Source organism: Ammospiza caudacuta, chromosome 1 (genome assembly GCF_027887145.1).
Source record: "Ammospiza caudacuta isolate bAmmCau1 chromosome 1, bAmmCau1.pri, whole genome shotgun sequence".
Lineage (NCBI taxonomy): Eukaryota > Metazoa > Chordata > Aves > Passeriformes > Passerellidae > Ammospiza > Ammospiza caudacuta.
The window spans coordinates 42,954,680-42,975,218 of NC_080593.1; the positions used below are offsets into that span (position 1 = coordinate 42,954,680).

The window sequence follows — 20,539 nt, forward strand, 5'->3', positions numbered from 1 at the left end:
ATAGTAAAAAGGCTTTAGAGTACTTCTAAATATAAATAAGCTTAAAAATAAATCGTGCAAAACTGCAACGATCCATTTAATAAAATGCCCATTTTTATAAATGCCCTGAAATGAGTGGGTGAAAAATAGTGTGACACATCATGTGGGCTTAATCTGTTTCATATAAATTTGCTGTGAAAGCTCTAGTTCAATATAGATAATGTGCAATCTGTTCTAAACATCCAGTTGTACAATAAGGGTAATTTGTGGGAGACAGTTATGGATCTCAAGAGCCCTTTCATCATGCAGAGTATTGAATTAATCTCCTCCTAAATGCTCATTCAGAAAGTGCCAGAAGACTGCTCTGTTTGGTTGCCATGGCACATATTATTCTCCTGGCTCCTTTGAGAGCTACATTTCTATAAACTATGGGTGTTTTCAAGTTTATCAAAGCAGTAAGTTGTAGTTATTCTGATTTTTGTTGCGGTTGACAGTTTCCTTCTGTCATGCTTGCATTAATTTTATTCTTTTAAAATGTTATAAAATTTATTTTTACCTGTGTGTTCTCTCAAATAGAACAATAACTTTCATTTAGAGACAGAAGAAGGCTAAAAGGTATTTTGGACATAAAGTCTTACAGTCTTTTTTAGATTAAAGTAAAAAGGAATTAAAAAATTGTGTACCTGTATGCTGAGAGACTAGTGAAAACGGCAGAATTCTGATAAATGCAGGTTTTAAACAGGAAAGGGAATGAAAATCAAGACTGTATTTTATCAAGACTGTACAGGGACAGGTACTGTGAAGGAGATTGGACTGATTTCTTATACAATAAACTTTTCCATTTGCATGTTCTCCCATTGCAGCTTCCTTATAGGCAGCAGAACTAATGAAGCCTGATTTCCTCAGGATTTATGTCCTGCCTTTCCTGAACCTATAGGCAGCAGTGCACATGTCTTCATTAAACCAGTAGCAGTTACTCTGAGCTACAATTCTGTTTTCAGTGATAGGTTGTAGGTTTGGATTTCTGTGCATACACAGCTACTGATTTTCGTAAGGTGAAGAGACACTCGGCATCCTTGAGACCTCTGCAAAGTTATGACTTCTGTTGGAATTGGCTGGTGGCCAATTTCACTAGAAAGGTGGAAGGTTACTTTGTGGTCTCTTGCTCCATGGCCCTCTGGCCCTTTAGAGATCTGACTCAGGTGGTTTTAAAGAGACATACTGTGAAAACTGCAAATTTTAGGAGACAGTGGTTGGCTATCACTGAAATTCAGACTTGCTTGAATTTTAGAGTTATTATTTAATAATTATTCTGTAGCAATTCATGCTGTCAGTTCAAGGCATGTGATTATGTTACTTGCTTGTCCTGTTACAATTTGGATGAGTACAATTTGTGTACTTTGAACACTTCGGCATCAGAATTTATTTTTTTTATTTAACTCGGATGTTTTGGTTACTCAAAATAATTATACTCTATATAAGCCTGTCACTAAGGAGACTAACAGAGTAACAAGTCATCAGAGTTTGCCTTGAGATACTTGCATTTACTTACCCAGCTACACCTATCAGTGTTTGAGTTAGTGCCGAGCTCGTGGGAAATTCTGTACTCCTGACATCCAAAAGTAACCCCCTTGTTTGCTACCCTGTTACCGAACTCTGCCCTTTTCTAGAGACATCCAGAAGCAAAGCTGTTCTTGGCAGTTTTGTGTCAGCTGTGCAGCTGAAAGATTCTCTAATCTAACTCCTAATCAACTGTGAATATGTGGGAGGATACTGCTTTGAATCACAGTCAGTGTGAATGATCATGTGGACAGGCATTGAAGGGAGGAAGGGAAGCTACCCATTAATAGTTGGAGTTGTCAGAAGTGTTTTGTTGTTTTGTTGATATGCAAATCTATCATTTACCTACTTCCAAGTCCTTTAGTTTAGCATAAGGGGACACAGCATACATAAAATCTTCAGGTACTGGACAAGCAACGAAGTGTTCATTCTACACTTTTCACACACAGGAGGAAACTGTGTGTGGATGGCATGTGTTAGTCTTCCTGGGAGAGGAAATCTAGTGTGTGCACAAAACCTCAGGGCTAAGGCAGGTCTTTAGAGAACTGAGAAACTCTGGGTAGGATTATATATCTTAGAGCACTGGAAATGATTGCATTTTCTCCTTAAATCAAATTTGTTTCTTGCACAAGATTGTGGAAAATGCCATTCTGGACAGAACCTACATGTAGTTCAGACTGCCAACAAATCTGTTAGAGACCTTCCCATTGAAGCAACAGCTGAACTATGAAATGGTTGAATTATGAAGTGATTAAACAGAGAAAAATTAATATAAGAAAGTTAGTCACAGTAATATGAGGGAGTTTTCAATATTCAAGCAAAATAGGGAGCACATTAAGTGGGGCAAATAAGGCCTGATGTGCTTACGAAGGATGTAGGGGGTTTGTAACCTGAATGTCTGTAACAGCCAACAGACAAGCATTGCCTCTTCTTTCATTGCTCTGCAGGGCATCATAAAGACAGGATTTCTGCTGCATTTGAAGGCTCTTACACTTCTGTGGAAAAGCAGCAAGGCTTGACATTTGAGAAATTTGAGAGGTGTTGTGTTCAAAGAAAGCTGGTTGGGGTCAAAGAGCATGTCAGTCTTTAAGTAGTATTCAGCATCCTTTTAAGTTAGCATGGTGAATATTTTAGATTCTAATTACCTAATGTGTAATTAATTCATTATGCACTGTGCTGTAAAAACTGAAATACTTCTTTTGACAAGCTGAAAATAACATTTTTTATTATTCATACAGAGAGTAGGATATTGAATGTTGTATGTAACAGATTATAAAGTACTAAAATGTATTCTGGGGTAATTTAGCAAGCAGACAAGAATGGAGTTTCTTTAACCTTCTCTTCCTGAAATAAGTATTAAACTGAGATGGCTGACATTCTACATTTTTGTCAGCTCAGTATAACATTCTGCTCAGAACTTTCTGAAATCGTGGGGCACATATTGCAGCTTTCTATAGACAAGCATCTATATATCATTGCATGTGTATCAGTCCCAGTGTTGCTCTCTTATAGAAACAATATTATGTTGCTGCTCTGTGTTTATTTAATAAGAGACTGAAGCCTCCAGTATTCCAAGGGAATTTACATAAGAACCAAATTCATTTATGTACATGGAAAGCAACACACTATGATATAAATAGCTGTGTGCTTAACCAAAAGAGAAAGTTTTCCTGTATGTGCTCTCAGGATTGGTTCTCTTTGATGTGCAGCTCTATGAATAACAAGTAACAGGGCATAGGGTGGCAGGTAGCTCGTGTGCAAAAGAGAACACTGTTTAGAGCAGGTCTTTTGGGGAGATAATGTCTTTTTTTGCTTCTGAGAAGCAGGCTGTCAGGAGGGTTCAGCAGTACTGTTAGGCTCTGCATACTAAAGCGTGCTTTTTAAGATGCCAGCTCATATAAAACGGATTAAAGAAGCCAGGAGGAAAATATCTGCCAAAAGAACTGAATTCAGACAGATTCTTTTAAAAGCTTTATTGTATTTTAAAGTTTTAGTAAAGTAAAGGAAAACTAAATGGAAAGGCAGGATTGAATAAAATAGAACATTTTATAAGTTAAGGTACTGTAATACTCTTTTTCTTTCTTTTTCCTCTCTTTTCTGTTGACAACAAGTAAAACTTCAGCTATCATTTCAGAGCAATTGTGTCTCTGTCATTTGCTAGGTTATTCATTCTATTATAGGAGCAATGTGCACTACTTATGGCTGTATATCCTCTGAAATAGATTGAAAACAGAAAGATTTACTTTTCTGGGAAGCATTTGGAGAATCTGAAGTTTATTAGTTTAGCTGCCTTGTTTAGTTTTGGATTGGTTGGTTGGTTTTTCTTCTTCATTTTCCAGCACTGCTGACCTTTATTTTTTTTAATGAGAGTGCTTTAGTTCTTGGGTCCTTATTAAGCTGAGTAGCCAAACTATGATTTTTTTGTCTGATTGCCTTCTTTTCATAGGAGAATCTTTTTTATTTTCTTTTTTTCTGTTTCCTCTGATGATAATAGTATTATTCATATTCCAAGAGTATTTTTTTCTCTACTGTCTCAATTTTTGTTTCATGTGGAATAAATTACAAAACTTCCAAAAGTCAAAAGAATGTGGAATGTGTGTAGAGAAATGAGCCATAGCCTGGTCTATCTACCCTGTTATCTCAGAGCAAAGCTGTCCCAGAGCAATATGTAGTGCACTTCTCAACTCAAGAGTCTGCTGCCTTTCTGTGACCTCTCCTTGGTCCCTCAGGGCAGAGGAGGCAACATTTAAAACATGTCTTGTTGGGCCAGAAATTGTTATCTTGTCAGACACTGAATGTTTGGTGGGATATTGGCTTATTACAAAAGTACAAGCCAGAAAGGACCATCTCCCAGATAAAACTCTGAAATTAATTACTGGGGCAGCTGAGCAGAAAGGATGGAGATGTGAGGAGAGTAGTCAATTTCTTTTTAGGAGAAAAAAAAAAAAAAAAAAAAAAAAAAAAGAAGGAAAAAGCTAACAACTCTAAAACCCCGGGAAAAAGCAACAAAGATGTTCAGCATAGCTATGGCTTTTTAAAGATGAAAACCAGTTTTCGAGACCTGAGCAAGTGCTATTTTCATCCTGGAAATAAAGAAGGGTCTGGATGACTTAATTGTGGCCTTCCAGTACCTGAAGGGAGCCTAAAGGGAAGATGGAGAGAATCTGTTTACATGGGCATGTAGTGATAGGACAAGAGGTAATAGTTTCAAACTGAGAGTAGGTTTAAATTAGATATTAGGAAGAAATTATGCACTGTGAGGATGGTAAGGCATTGGAACAGGTTGCCCAGATAAATTGTGAATATCCCATCCCTGAAAGTAAAGGCTGGGTTGGATGGGGCCCTGAGCAACCTGGTCTAATGAAAGCTGTCCCTGCCTGTGGCAGGGGGATTAATTGATCTTTAAGGCTCCTTCCATTTTGAGCAAGATTTTTCTCATGTCCAGATTGGGTAATCAAACTTTCAGGATCTGACCAATTAGAGTTCCTTCAAAGACATGCTAAAAGTTAAAATTTCAATGCAGAGAAAATATTTTGCAGGTTTAGCAGACATGTGCAGGCATAGTGACTCCATAGCTTTTGATAGGAAATAAATAGGAAAAAGTGGAAGGATTTTAAAAGTTTTTGTAATTATTTTGGTAACTTTCATGTAGGATATGATGCATCTGCCAGAATGGATCACCAAACCCAGGTTTTTATTATTCAGGTCAGACTCTGAGACAAAAGAACTGTGTGTTAGATAATTTATTCTGCAGAGTTTATTTAGTTGTAGCACTTAGAAGGCTTAAGCGCATTATGACTTGTGTTGCCTTAGCTCTGTATAAAAATGCAAAAGTGTTAAGTTCCTGCCCCAGAGGTCTTCTTGGGTGTCTGTGCTGCAGGTACAAGTCACCATCTGCTTGCCCATGCAAGTTTCAAAAGCTTTCTACAATTCTGTCTTGTGCATTGTTTTTTGTTACCTAAGAAGGAAAAAAAAGACTTGAAAAAGTTTTGGCAGCAACACTGCCTTAGATATTTAAGGACAATGTTACGTGCTGTTGGAAGAGCAGGACTGTCCATAACACAGCAGGGATTGTTGGGTATTTGTTGAAGAGACATTCTGTGTTTGAATAGTTTGAAATAAATTGAATAACTGAGGAGGTCTGTTTCTGTGAAAGGGGTGGGGGTTGTTACCAGCATCTTCTTGAGCTGGTGGATTTTTTCAAAAGGTAAGGTTACTTTTTATATATAAAAGAAGAGTAAATCTGCTAAGTAGATGACGTTCTTGTGACTCTTGATCCTTCCTGTTTCTGACTGGAGAAATTTTATCAAATTAATCAGCCTGTGTTTTTCCTCTTTGGGGAGATGGAAAGATCTGCTCTTAACACATTCTAGTTAACATTTGGTAACCAGTAGTGAAGTAAATTCCTAATGAAATGAAAGACAGATTGGTGTGGGTTGGTAGAAGTACTGTTGAGTAAAGCCAGAATTTAACTGGTCTGCCAGTTGAGAAACTCTTAAGTGGCTAAATTAGACTTGCATGTGGCAAGAAGACACCTTTCTTCTGTAGCTGGGACACACCCAGAGCTTCCCTTACTTGTTTTTAACATGGTGATGTTGAAATTACCAGACCAAATCATTAATTAGTTTATCCAGTAACTTGTCTGGGAATGCTCTGTCCTCTTGTTTCCATGTTAAGTATATGAAAGTGTTTGGAGCAACAATTAATGGGAGCAGTTCCTTACATGCTGTATCAATTAGTTTTAAGCTTATCTCATCAATAGGGAGGATTTTCATATCTGCTTCACAAATGAGATTATTTCTAATGCCACTGTGAATCTTCCAGTTTGTTGCATAAGCATTTAATATAACAGCATTTATAAGGATCATAGTGATTCCAAGCTGTATTTTCCTTTCTATGTTTTCGCTGATCAGCAGAAATCATGAAAGGAGATTCAGCCATTCACTAACACAGGACAAAACCCTCTTTTCTTCTTTTTAGTCAAACCCCTGCAGATTTCAGAAGAGAGAAAACTTATTTAAGGTGTTATTTATATATCCCTTTCCCAATAGTATTGGTGATTATTCCCATGTCACAGAAAGATGAAACAAAGTCAAGAAGCAAATTCAGCGGATGGCAATTTCAATGGGATATGTTTCTTTGATCAGAAGTTAATAGGAAGGCAAAATTCTAATATAATTACTTGAAAGTTAGTTATATGAGATTCATACCAAGTAATACAGAGTAACATATATAATACATATTTTAAATTAGTGCTCAATGCTAATTATGTACTGCCTGCTGAAAAACTCCTTTTCTGGACTGAAGTGTGAATTCCCTCTAACATTATAGTAGCAATATTGGCACGTTCCCAAATTTCACTGTTACAAATGAGGAAGGCATTGGGAGGAGAATTTTCAGGGTAGCAAAAACCAACACATGGAAACCAAAACCTAACAGCCTCCCATTAATATTGTGGATAATGCCCCTTTAAATACAAACTGGTAAAGTCTTCTTTATGAATGCATTTTCTTTATTTTTAGATCGATAAATAGATACAGTATACAGGTACAGAGAGAGAGAGTGAGAGTCTGGGTGTGTGGATTCTATTCAGGTCCTTGGTAGATGCATTCTTACACTGGCTTACTGTAAACCACAGCCTCTGCTGTATTTTCTTTCACCACTAATAATTATTGTAATTTCCTATTAGTAAGGGAAATTATGTTGCTGTCATTTTAATACATAAGAGATATTTGCTTTAGTTTATTGAAGAAGTCTTTTGCTGTGGTTGTGAAATGTTACTGTTTTCAAAAAGGGTGTAACTAATGGCCATGGTTCCTGCAGTTCTGTTGGTTCTATAATGGTGTGTCTTTACTTTCTGATTGTTTCCAGTGCCAAGAATGAGGCAGGAGCATGTGAGCACTGACATATTATCAAGCGCAAAGTGCAGAAAATGGATTTCTGCAGCTTGTTAATATTTTGCAATTATTTGTCCTGCCCTAGCTTGTATATTTGATTTGCCCTGAAGGATCTCTGGAAATGTGTGTTCACCTTCCATCTTATACCATCACAGAAATTTGCTGTGAATTAGCTAGGTGACTCACTGAATAATATTGACTCATTTTACTGATGCAAAATCATATGATGTTTTCAGCATTTATTTAGAGTCTTTTCACAGCACTTACTGGCATGTTTTTTAAAATACGGTTAGTTTGACAGATGTAACAACTTATTTTATAAAGGTCTTACTATAAAATTCACAAGACAACATATTTTCTTACAAATGGTAATGTTGTACAGTGTTTCTATAGCAGTTGGACACTTTTGATGTGCTACAGCTGATATGTTGAAGAGAAATTGCTTTAGATGTTTGTATTGCATGCTAGATAATAGATATTTGTTGTGGTAGATTGAAGTTGAGGAATAGGAGTGTGATGGTACTGGTGACCCAGGGTATCCAGTAAAAGCACTTTGCAATGTATAAAAAACATTCCAAAGCAAAGCCTTGATGTCTGATAGAATTAAATTAGTGTGGCAATTTAACATGAATCACAATAGTTAATCCCCAGTGCATGCTGAAGCTGGCACCATTAGCTCTGATTTCCATTGAAGCAAAAGAAGGAGGTCAGTCTAGAACAGCAGCTGGACTGGAGCTGTATGTATCTGTTCCACACATTCATTTCTAGGCTTCAGTTTATTGTCTGGCTTTAAGCAGCCCCTCAGAGCAGAGCCCCGGAGCAGGGCTGTGCTGGCAGTACTTTGTCCTTCCTTTGGTTCCCACTGCTCCTGAAAGGCAGAGCAGGACAATGGGAGTGGGAGGAGGAGCGGGGCTCTCTTCCCACCAGCAAGCTGCCAGCCTCCAGGGCCACTCTTCTCGGCAGCTTCTCTGCCAGCAAATCTGACCCTTAGCCACCTGTGAATTTAGAGGCAGAAGGGAAAGATTTCTCATTTTGAAGGAATTGAAAGTTAAAATATAAGGGAAAGGGTACAGCTAGGACAGTAGAACAGCAGCAAATCTGCAAGGAATAAATAAGGAAAGGAAGTAAAATGCTTTAATAAAGTGAAAGTACTTAAGAAAATTAAAAAGCAGAAAAAATAAGGAGGAGTGTTACCAAGGCATGTGAAAATTGACTTACTCTGTGCATGGAAAGCCTGCATAGACACAAGGTTCGTGTTGATAAAGTAGAAGAGTAATTGCCATATGTGTGACCTTTTTGGTAATCATTCAGGTTTTCTTTAGAAAGTAAAAATTTTAACACTAAGTTCTAAACTTAAAACCCACAATGTTATTAAAAGAAATTCTTAAAAATGCAGATGCATTTTATACAATACATGTACTCTGCCTTTATGTATTATACTGAACAAAATTTAAATTAACAGAAAGAAACTGGGATTATAGGATTGGCAAGGCATGAAAATAATAAATTAAATAGTCAGAAATCATTCATCCATTTTTTTTCAATTTAAACCTCATCCCAAAATCTTTTTCTGTAGTTTCTCAGTTACATAGCATAGGGTGTTCAAAGGCACTAAAGCAGATCTCAGAAAGAGAATAAACGCTAATACTCAACATACCTAGAGGTCATTCTTTGTCTTTATATTACAGAGCTGCTTAAAATATCATCTCTCTTCAGACTGAAAATAGTAGCTCTTATACAGCTTTAATTTGCACTTTATTGCAAAAGAATTTCATAAAGCTTTGCGAAGAAATTGCTGATGGTATTAGAGGCAGAAAGGCACAGAGTTTTGTGAGGGTCTGATACAGTGGAGGTAGCTCTGAACAGGAGGCTGTAGAGGCAGAGCACTTCATCACTTCAAAACAAAGGTTGTGAGCAGCAAAGAGGTTTTCTTCCCACTAATGTGTTGGAAAAAGTATTTTGTTCAGTCCTAACACAGGAAGCATATAAAGACAAAGTCTGGTTTCACTGAAGTAAAAGAGAACTTTGCCATTGCCTTCATGGAAACCAGACCTTTACCCTTTGCTAAGTTGTTCAAAATTGCAACAGGCTTAGCAGGGCAATTCATAAAGATTATAAATCTGTAAATATTGCCATACCTATAATTTAGGACTATGTCAGCTATTACAACTTTACTCATTTTGAAGATATGCAGTTTTAAACTACCAAACCAACCTTTAACTCTCCTACCTGCTTATTAGACGGACTTTTGTAGTACAGTGAGGGTCGTGCTCTCTGTCCAGGTGTGCCCCTTCAATGAAAATGGCACATTTGGTCAGCTGTGTCCTTTGTGTATAGTTGCATCCTGGTGCCTAAAGCTCTAAAGTGGCAACATGCAGATGTCTGGGATAGGGTGAAAAGCAGGAATAATATTTATCTCTCCATCCTCTGCCCGTGCTTTGTTCAAGAGCTTCCTGAGCCAGATCAAACCATAAATCCACCGTAACTAATTTGAGTTACTGACTGCATCTGATCAGAGACATACCAACTTAAATATAGATTTAAGAGCAAATCAATAGCCTGTAATCAGTTGATACTTGTGTTTGGCCCAGTGTTTAAGGGAAAACTATTTCTTTCTATGGGTGCATAGTCTTCCCAAAGAGCTGGGAATGTGGCAGGATGCCTTTTCACAGGTATCTCTGGTGAAGGAAGAAGTTCTGTCAAGTGGTGCCACTGCCATTTTGTAAGTATTTAAAGACCTATTTGAAATACTTTAACATTCACAGAGTTGATTGCTTCAGAGTATTTATATAATTACTGTAACTAGAAATTGTTTACTGGCTCTATGTTGATTATTTTTCACTAGACTGTAACCAGGCAATTGCAGAGCTCTCACAGGAAGTAGAAGAGAGAAAAATAAGAGTGAAAATATTACTCAAAATTATATTGTAATAATATGTGCTTGGGTCAGGAGAGCTTCTGCAGGGGAGGAAAACAAATAAGATTGCCTGGCAGGTCCCTTCATTGGTGGCCTGGGACTCCTTGCCTAATAAACTCCTGAGCAGAATTGAAAATAGTTCTTCATCAAATAATCTAAACATTGACTAGTTTTTCCTACCTTACTTACTATATTAAAATATTTTTTTAATATTCTGGTGACAGTTAATTTAGAATTACACTTACTTTTCATGCTGATACAAGAGATAAAGAAAGAGGCAAATTTCCTCTTAGAACAAACTCCCTTCACATGAGTGGTTACTTTCCCTATGTGTCTGCCCAGCACTGAAGTCTGTATTTCTTAACGTGTTGTTTTTACTTCAGATACACTATAAAGTTTTCTACTTCTGTTTTTCAGACATTTGATTTCTCTGGCATTTTCAGGCGTATTTGTGAGGCTGAAGTTTCTTGCCTGCCACAAAGAAATGGAAATTTTGTACTTGCAGTGTTGTGGCTGCTGTGTGGTAGCAGGACAGAGGACACCATGCCCCCTGCAAATCTTTCTACTTATTTATGTCAGATTTATGTACAAATGGTAATTTCCAAAGATAGTGCCTGAAGTTGAGTTCTTAATTTCATATCTGGAGGCTGATCTAGATTACCCAGTGAATGTTCTGCACAGAGGAGTAAAGTTCTTATCTTGTTACTTGTTTTATTTGAAACCAAGTTGGTCTCTTTATGACTCCACAAATAAGGAAATTTGGAGAGAAATGTGAATCCAGGGTAAAACTGAGACCAGCTGGCTTGGGCTGAGGTTAGCCATGCCTTTGTGTCCACTGGCAGAGCAGAGGCTGGGTAGGACTTCAGTAGTGCTTAGATGTTGGGGTTTATGTGCCTGGGGTCCGGGGATGACTAACTTTGTGTCCAGAAAGTAGTGGAATATATTTTTTTTGTCTTCTGAGGGTTGAGCATAATTCATTTGGAGAGACTGTCTCTGTTTTTCACACAGTCTATTCCCTGTTGCATGGATTACAGGGAGACACGTTCATGCTCTTTTGAGTTTTTCCTCTGCTCATTTTGTGGCATTAAATAGTTTAAACTGGTCTCTTGCCTTTTGTACAATAGATTTGCCAAAGGATGTTGGCAAGAGCTGTGGGTTTTGGCCTGTGCAACACCGGAATTGATGCTGTGTGGTCTCCCTGGCTGAACCTCTCTGACGTGGGTTTGTGCACTCGAGGGAGGCTTGTGTCTGTGACCCAGCAGGTTCCTTCCAGCTTTAAGCTGGAAAAAATGGAAGCACAGAGAGCCTGAAAGCACACATAGTCTGAAACGTGTCTTCTGCAGAAGCTGTGTATTTTTTCTATCACCCAAGCAGTTGGCCACTTAAGCAGTGTGAGGAGGAAGGACTCTCACTGTCCCCCTGCAGTGCCGCCACCACAGCCAGCGCTGCTCCAGAGGCTGTCTGGCTGCTTTCAGCAGAGTGAGTGCAAGGCATGTGAGCTTCAGTGGCAAATTAGGGCAGATTGAGCTGCCTGCTTGTTATCCAGCCTTTTACTGCTTTCACAGAACCACAGAATGGATCAGTTGGAGGAAACCTCTGGGATCAGCTAGTCCAACCTCCCTGCTCTAGCAGGGACCCCACAGCATGCTCCTTAGGACTCTGTCCAGATGGCTTGTGAGTATCTCCAGGGAAGGAGATTACAGTTGGTATAAAGCTACCACTGCTATGTCTGCAGTTAAGCTTCAATGTCAGCCATATCCACATATTAGGAATTTGTGTCCAGAAGGCTCATTAAACTCTCCAAGTGCTGAGTATTTCTCTTCCAAAGGGGGTGTGCCTGCTCACCTTGCTTAGTGAAAAAGCTTGTTAAACTTCAGAGAGGCAGAATAGTGTGGTTCACTCATTTTCTCTTGATGGTAGCTAGTAATAGGAAGCAGGTAATTGCATCCTCCAAAACCCCTGAGAAAAGGAATTGTATCATTGCTCACCCTGAAACCGTTAAAGCGTTGTTGATGTGCTGTTAACCTAGGGGCCAACTGCACCCTTAAACCATAGTGATGTCTGCATGAGCCAGGGCACAGAACTAAAGAAATGAGTGTGGGACTGCACAGGCCATCCCTCCCCTTTGAGATGTCACCAAGGTCATGTCACATTGCATCATTTTTTGCATCATTTCTTTCATAGCCAGTCGATAGTTTCTGACTCCAAAACCTATTGACCAGCTGCTGATTGGGTGAGAGGTAATTGCATAAGCTAAAGGGAGAGCATCCCTTGGGCTGGGCTGGCATCCTGGGAGGGTGGTTTGGGCACCCACTCCTCATCAGGCATTTACATGTTGTTTAACATTGTATTTATCTGTCACTTGGCAACTGTTTGGCCAGTTATGGTGAAAAAAGTTAGGAAATATGAGCTACATGAGGACAAAAATAATGTAAATTATTTTGAGGGGCAGAATGCATAAGCTATATTCTGAAGAAAATACTGTTAGACTGTCTTGTGTGACTTCCACTATTCTTCATTTTTGTACTGTCTATTGAACTAAAATAGGGTTCAGCAAAGGGTGACTAATACTGTAAGAATATTGTAATGAGTATTAATTAATACTTTGCAATTTAAATCAGAGACAATCTGAAGTAGATCAGGAAAAAATCTTGGAAAAAAATGTACTACAAATGGGGTTGCTTTGACTGCAATTCCTCACAGTGCTATTAATCAGGTACAATACTCCAAGGCACAAATTATGTGATTCTGCAAGTTTTCCTGACTCTGCACTTACTAATTTTGCAAACCTTTTGTTTCATTAACACTGGCTTTGTACTTGGTACTCTGTCTTGAATTAGGCATACAAGAAAGGAAAGAAGAGAGTGTTTTTTTTGTTTTTTTTTTTTTTGCTCTTTCCCATTACTTTCTATTTCTTGTAGCAGTTCCCATTTTGGGTCTGTGGAGTCCAGGCAAACTTCCTGTCACAATTCCTGTAGAAACAACTGTAAAAATCTCCCAGCCTGGGAGGGGCCTCAGAAGGTCAGTGGTCCTGCTTCCTGCTCAGGACAGGATTGGCACCAAATTTAGACCCCAGGGCTGTGGGAGGGTGGGGTTTCCTGTGCTTTGAGGACAGAGACTCCAAAACCTCCCTGGGCCTCTGCTGCAGTGCTTAGTTGTCCTTGTAGTGAAATGTTTTCTGCTGGGGCTTTCTTGGCTTATTTTTTAATGACCACTTCATTTTTTTGCTCTCTGGTTGTGCACCCTGGCCAAGACCCAGATTCCATCTTCTTGCTGCCCTCCTTGTAGATGTGGGCAGTTATCTCAGGGCATGTGCATCACCTCCCTGCCCATCTTGGATTCAGTTAGCTTGGCAGAGTGGATCAGTATCCTTCTTATACTGGAGGGCCCAAAACTAGATACAGTCTTTTCGGTGTAGCCTAGAAGTAAGGAGATTAGTAAATATTCCTCAAAAATTTAAATTACTGTAATTGCTCACAGTCCTTGTGAGAGTGACATTTCAGGGTTTGTTTCTTTGTTATCTTCAGTTTAAAATTTTTCTTGCTTTTTTATAAAATTCTGCATTTGACTGTTTAATGCTCATGTGTGGCTTTCCTATATATAGAGGGTTTTTTCCACTGGGTTGCAGCATCACAGGGCCATTGGTCTTGGCTCTGGGAGATGAGGAAGTTGTGAAACTGTTCCTACAAATCTTTTATCATACTACTGAAGTAGGGGAGAAGCTGTATTCCGGAAATCAATAGCTTTCAAGAAGAATGAGGGGTTGTGCAGGATGACTTAACTCAAAATAAGCATTCAGTGTTGCATTGTGGCTGTGTGGTCCTGGGATTTATAAAACAGGAGTGTACTAGTACAGAGACTGGTTATTACTGCTGTCAAGAAGCATCAGTTACCATCTCCAGCTAAGGAAACAAACATGTTGCTGGAAAAGTGGTCAGAGTCAGAAATGCAAGTAACCCAAGCCCAGAGTCCTGAAGCACCATTTGCTGCAGAGTGTTCAGTGCCACAGACAGAAACCCTGAGGGAAGATTTGTCATTCCAGGTATGAAGCTACCGTAACCTTACACCATTATAATCAGTGAGAACAAATTTCCATTGAATAAGCTTTTAAACCTTTACACAGAATAAAGTACTACATGTGGAAGAGACTTACTGAGTTTTGAAGTGGGTGATTATTTGCCTCTTCTGTAACTGGTTGGTACTTACAGATTAGGCTGATATGGTTCTTGAGACAGCTCAAGAGCCAAGAAGCTACTATTATTGTGATTGGACACCATTACAAAAGAAGAATTTAATATATATCCGTCATGTTTTCATATTATAATTAATGCTGGAAAGTGGGAAAGATACCATGTACCACTGCTCTTTCTAACTGCTTATGAGCTGTTCCACATGGTGTGTACAGGAAAACCAGAAGATGAGGTTGCTGATAAAAAACATCTTCTTTCATGTATTCTTATATTTAATATAAACTATTTACATATCTGTTCTTCGTATGTACAAACTTATGTGTACATTGAGTATGTACATATGAGTATTTACCTGTGGAAAAGCACCAGTCCAGTGAGTCAATAGATCCTGGTTTCTTTGGTTTTCACTTTTATACACTTTCTGTGTTTTAAATTGTTTTCCTCAGGTTGTGGTTGAATTGGCAGTTGGCATTAACACACACAGTGGTAAAATGAGGAGTAGTTAGAGGCTGACTTACCAGGTCTGGGCATAACTGGAAATTAACAGTGTTGTGAGCATCTGACACAGAGCTCAGCAAGGGCAGTAAATCAACATTAAAGCAGCAAAGGCTTTAGTGCTGTTAGTGTCTGTTAAATGTTGGCTGTCCCACGGAAACCATAAAGGAAAGGTGGGAGTGTCTGATTAGGTTGTGAGTGTGTGCAGAACCAGCACTGGGACAGGAATTCTGAGTTCCAGTGCTGGGGAACCAAGCCCTGGCACTGCTCTGCTAAATCCCTTGACAGCTCCTGGGGTTTTGCTGTAGTTGAGGTCTCTGGTGCAGCTGTGTATTTCTGTTATTTCATGGTTTTAGCGATTTAAATTTGTATTTTGGTATTGTTGGCAGCACTAAATCACATGTTTAGGCTTCCATAGCCCCTCTAACTGGAGAACTACCCTGTACATTGAGGTTGGTGTTTCTGGAGTCCACAAAGGAAGTAGCCTGATTTCCATGCTTGGTATACAGCTCTGTGTGTGGTGTGAAAGGATCTGTTCCATTTTAATGAAGTCCTTTCAGAAAATTTAATGTTGAAATGTAGGAAAATCTAAGTAATTGGCAAAGCCTATTTGTAAACCACATTAAAGGGGTTTTACTATTTCTCCTGGAAGTACTGTCTAATTATATTACATGTGCTTTACAAGGAAATTTAAACTTAATAAAATGGAAATAGCAAATCTATTGAATTACAGCAGATAAATATTTAGAGCATTTCCTAATAGTAGAATGTTAGGATAAACAACACTGTAGCCCCACTAAAATTAATACCAGTTTAAACACGTTTCACTCATGTATTGCATGCACAGGCTGCCGTTGCTAAGGGTGCTGCATAAAACAGAGCATTAACCATAAACCTTTCACTAGTAACTCTCAGCTGATAATAAATGAAGAATGGCTTCTTGAGCCAACTCATTTCTTAGCTGTGCCTCTGATAGTTCAGAGAGGCTTTTAATACCCCTCAAATGAGTGAGGTTTGTCATCATGTATCTAGTAGGTTTAACAAGTAGATCAAGACATTTTTAATATCTCTCTTCCATATTTTTAAAATACTTCTTAAAGCTTACAAAGAAACGTCTTTTTGAGGGAAGAGCAGTTAACTCAGCCCCACAGGTTCCCCAGTGAACCTGTTGGGGCTGTCAAGGGAAAAGTGATCTTAAAAGGTACCTCATCAATTCCCTTTCTCAGCAATAAAAATTTAAAAATACACTCCCTTTCCCATATGTTGTCTTAGAGAAATATTTTCCCATTGAGCAGGAACATTTACTTTTGCAGTAAATAAGAAAGAAAATTGTAAAATTCTTCAGCCTGAACTTGGCAAGGAATTTCTCTGTTTAAAGGTGCCACCACATGTTGCTTGCCCAAGTGATAGCTCTTGGGGGAGCCTGCTGCTGCCAGGTACTGCCAAATACATTTTGCTATTAGAAACTATAAAGAAGAAATTAAATACACAGCTCTTGGGGTTCTCACGTGGCTTATGATTCATTTCCTGCAATATGTGTATGACTGCATTTGGACTGGTTTTGCCCAGCCCTTGTGTGCCATGTGAAGCTATTTTAAGAGGTTTTTCTACTCACTGGCCTGCTCAAGAAGCTGGGATATTTGTTTGTTCATGTCATGTATTTTAAATATGATAGCATAAGATTGCCAGCAGAAGACAATCCTAGTTTAAGATTAGCTCAGTTAAAATTAGGAGGGCCTTCAAAAATAAATGAGAGGTGTCCAGCTCTTACAGAGTTTTTGGACAGATTACATTTAGTCATCATTAGCACTCGTGCTTGGTTTTTTTCCAGACTTTGGCCAGCCCTGCAGAGATCAGAGAATAAAAATACCTTTCCAGTCTTCTGCATTCCTCATCAATCCCCATACAATTACACCAGTACTCAGAATTTATGAAAATCATTCTAAAATAAGAGAATGTTTGTATTTGATGGATCAGGAACTGAATGAAGGTGCTGTCTTCTGTGTCTATGTTTTTGTAATAGGAGGAAAAGACACTTTAATTAAAGATGCTATCATTTTATTGAGACATTTATTTAAATAAGTGAATCAGGATGTAGAAGAGGAATCTATCTGTGTTCCAGCCTTTAGCTGTGGCGTTTTTCCCTGCACTGTTGCTATGGAGAAGCATATAAATATTTGTATTACAAACTAATTTTGCTTCACTTATAGATGGCATGGAAATACAGATAAAAATGGTAAATAAAAGTTGTTGTAGGTGTGTTTTAGCATGCAGAGTAGTGTTTTGGAATAGGTTCAGGCCCAGACTAGCAGCAAAGAAGAGGTAGAAGGTGCTCTGTTAAAGCATCTGACATCTTTGTATCCTGTGTTGTGGGATAGAAACTGAATGATAGTGTACACTTTATTTGCAGCTTTGTCTTTTCCAATTTTGTTATAGCATTTTTAGATACTTCTATTTCTAATAGCTCATACGTCATGGGCCATTTCTATGAGATCAAACACAAATGCAAAAGAAACAACTTTAGCTCAGTAGCACATGTCCATCCTCCACAGGGGAATGACACAGAGCCTACACAGCAGCCTAGGAGTTGAAAGCTGCAAATTGGCTCCAAGGAGGCAGTGATGCTGGGCATGAGTGAACTGCAGCAGTGCTGGGCATCTCCTTGCCTCTGCTCCTCTGCCTGTGCTTTGGGCTGCTCTCCCTCTCGTCTCCTTCCTGAGACTGTCGTCTCTGTCTTTTTTCTTCGGGGCACTTCAGTCACCCTGACCATTTCTTGGTATCTCAGGGTGGTTCCAGACATTGCCAGGCCCTTGGCTGACATCCCCCAGGTGATGTGTGAGAGATGCCTTCAGCACAGTTTGAGCTCTTTCTTGTAGCCTCTGTAAATTCTGGGTTATGAAACATTCTCTTTAACAAGAAGCTTCACAGAGCAGCTCTGTTTTCTTTTACTCAGCAGATATTTTTATCACCTGGGATTGTTATCCTGGTTTCACATGGTGACATGTCTCTGGTGACTTCCTAGGATAATGAAAACAAAATTGATTATCAACAGGATTGGAAATAACACGAATCACCAGAGCAGTCTGCTACCTCCTTCTTATATCACAGGATGTTTTTTTATTTAATTTCACAACAACAGAAATACTGAAATAACAGTTAACAGATTGTTGCAATGGGAAGTGGGGGCAGCAGTTTGTCAGTTCATTGACCTTTTGAGATCAGCTTAAAAGCCTAAATATTTAGGGATAAATGACTTTCACATAAGGGATTATTCATCACAAAAATAATTAATTAACATACAAATTGTGTTGCTATTTGATGAGTGTTTTGGTGGACAAGAGTATTGCCTCTGTTAAAATCGTGTATTTTGTAAAAATCAGGCATGACAGAGTGGTGGTTTTTGTTTTTAAATGCTCAAGCTCTTTTTTCGGTGCGGTTTTATTAGTCAGCTGGATTCTGGAGTGTCCTGGGCTCTAGCTGCTTTGGTAATTCCTCCTGCTGCCGCTGCACTCAGCGTCTCTCTCTGCTCTTCTCTCCTGGCAGCAAATGCAGCTGGCGGCGGAGTCGCTGAAGGAGTAAACACGGAGGAATGAGGATGACTAAGGCGGTCACAGGCGAGGCGGAGCCAGCGTGTATGGCGCTCGGAGCGCACCCTCCGCTATCTACTGAGTAGGTGGCACCTGCTTTTATGAAACTTGGTGAATAATCTTTGCCTGACACTGTACAAAACTGTATTTTCTCCTGCTCTCTTTGTTTCTCATATGCAATTGCTTGTGAAGGTAACACCAAATAAAGCACTCCAGCTCATGCCAGGTCTGGATAAAGTCTGCCAGACTCCCTGTGCTTTGAGTGATTGAAAACAGATCCTGTGAGGAAGCATCCAGAAGCTCACTAGAATTTTCAGCTGCAACTTTCTGAAGGGGAAAAAAAAAGCAGACTATTATTTAATTTACTCTCCCTTTATGGTTATTGCCCCTTCTGTTCCTTCATTACAATAGGTAAACAATCCTCTGTTATTTCAAAGATTTGCTTATTAGCTACTGCTTGTCCACAGCAAATTAATTTAAGTATGTTATACATTTCATAGAGAACAACAATGTATTTCATTATGTGATCTGAGAAATAGTTGAACATAAATATTTATAGAGTATGTATTATATAGTCCTGTTTGCTAGTTCTCTAAATAGGTCCCAGCTAAAATCTTTTCAAAAGCTAGGTAAAAAAAAATTAGTAGGAAACAGATTGCTGATCAGTGACTTATGAAGTATATTTATTTTCTAATTTATGTTGGATTTTGGTATTGCTCCCCTGGATTCTGAACTGCAGTATTGTATGAATGGATCTTCTGGTTAAATGAACTAAGAGCAAACAGATCAATTAAAGTTGATACTTGATACACCAGTACTTGTGTTTGTAGTGAATATCTGATTTGGTTTTCCTTGCATTTCACAGGAAGGTAGCTGTCCTAATGTTTCTTTGTTTTCTGACAGTAATGGGACAAAATCTACAGTGTTTGCTCCTGTGACCTTGAGACAGTTTCTTTTTGGCTGCTCTGATGTTCAGTTTTGCTAGATGTGACTGTATGTGGTACTTGCTGGAATTTTGTTCACAAAAATCTGCTGCTGCCATAATTAAGGTGTTTGCCTGCTTTGCACATTTCAGATTTCTGCCACAGGGCTCCCACAGCAGAATAGTATAACTAAGCCAAAATAATATATTTTGTCTGGAACTAAAAATTAGGGTTTCTCAGGCTCTGCAGGTGTGACCCAGTAAGAAATGACTGTTCTCCTGGGAAGGGGAGCAAACCTATGGTTCCTCTGTTCTAGCTTTTCCCACTGTTAGTCCCCCACGCTGCTGCTATTTCAGGGGTATCTCATGGGCTGCTGCTTTCACAGCCTGTTCCTGAGGCAGTGGCAGGGCTGGGGCTGCACAAGCTCTGCCCTGAGGATCTCTGAGGGAAGCATGTCACCCTTCCTGCAGTGCTGTAGAGATCCCAAAACCAGTTGTTTTCTTAGGAGGCAGTCAGTGTGTTCTCCATAAAAACTCCCCATCTTTGCAGTCTGCTGCCCACTTTGGTCTGAAGTAGCTCATGTTTCTTCAAGTTTTAACTTGCCTGGTCAGTGGTTTTGAGTGAGCAGTTCCAGAGAAGAAAAATCCATGGGATGGGCTCCTGTTGGAGTATGTTCTTGTGACCTTGCAGCCATTTTGAAGGGATTCTGCTGGTCTGCTAAGTGATCATGGTCTGGGAGCATGAAGTTGGTGTGTTTTGCTGATGGCAGCTGTATCAGTGTCTGGAATAACTTTCTAAGATGGCTTAGAAAAGGAATCAAGTCTTGTGTCAACTGTGATCGTGTGAAACAAGCAAGTCCCCTTCTGCAAAACCAACTCCGTGGTTTTCCTTGTGGGATCCATTTATTTTGTTTTCTGTGGATTAACAGGAAAATCTCTAGTGAGGTGTAAGTACCCAGTGACTTCAGTAATGTTGGCTGTTGCCTTTGCCT

The 20,539-nt window shown here is 39.1% G+C and overlaps 1 protein-coding gene across 4 annotated transcripts in view; it reads left to right on the top strand.

The window, feature by feature from the left end:
• ANO10 (anoctamin 10) overlaps nt 1–19,439 on the top strand; it is a 143,605-nt gene extending 124,166 nt beyond the window's left edge. For all 4 annotated transcript variants that reach the window (XM_058806385.1, XM_058806403.1, XM_058806393.1 and 1 more), the window contains one exon: nt 18,582–19,439. In XM_058806385.1, the coding sequence (XP_058662368.1) occupies nt 18,582–18,617 (36 nt within the window). In that variant the 3' untranslated portion in view covers nt 18,618–19,439. The remainder of the gene's footprint in view (nt 1–18,581) is intronic.
• Nucleotides 19,440–20,539: the final 1,100 nt, after the last annotated feature.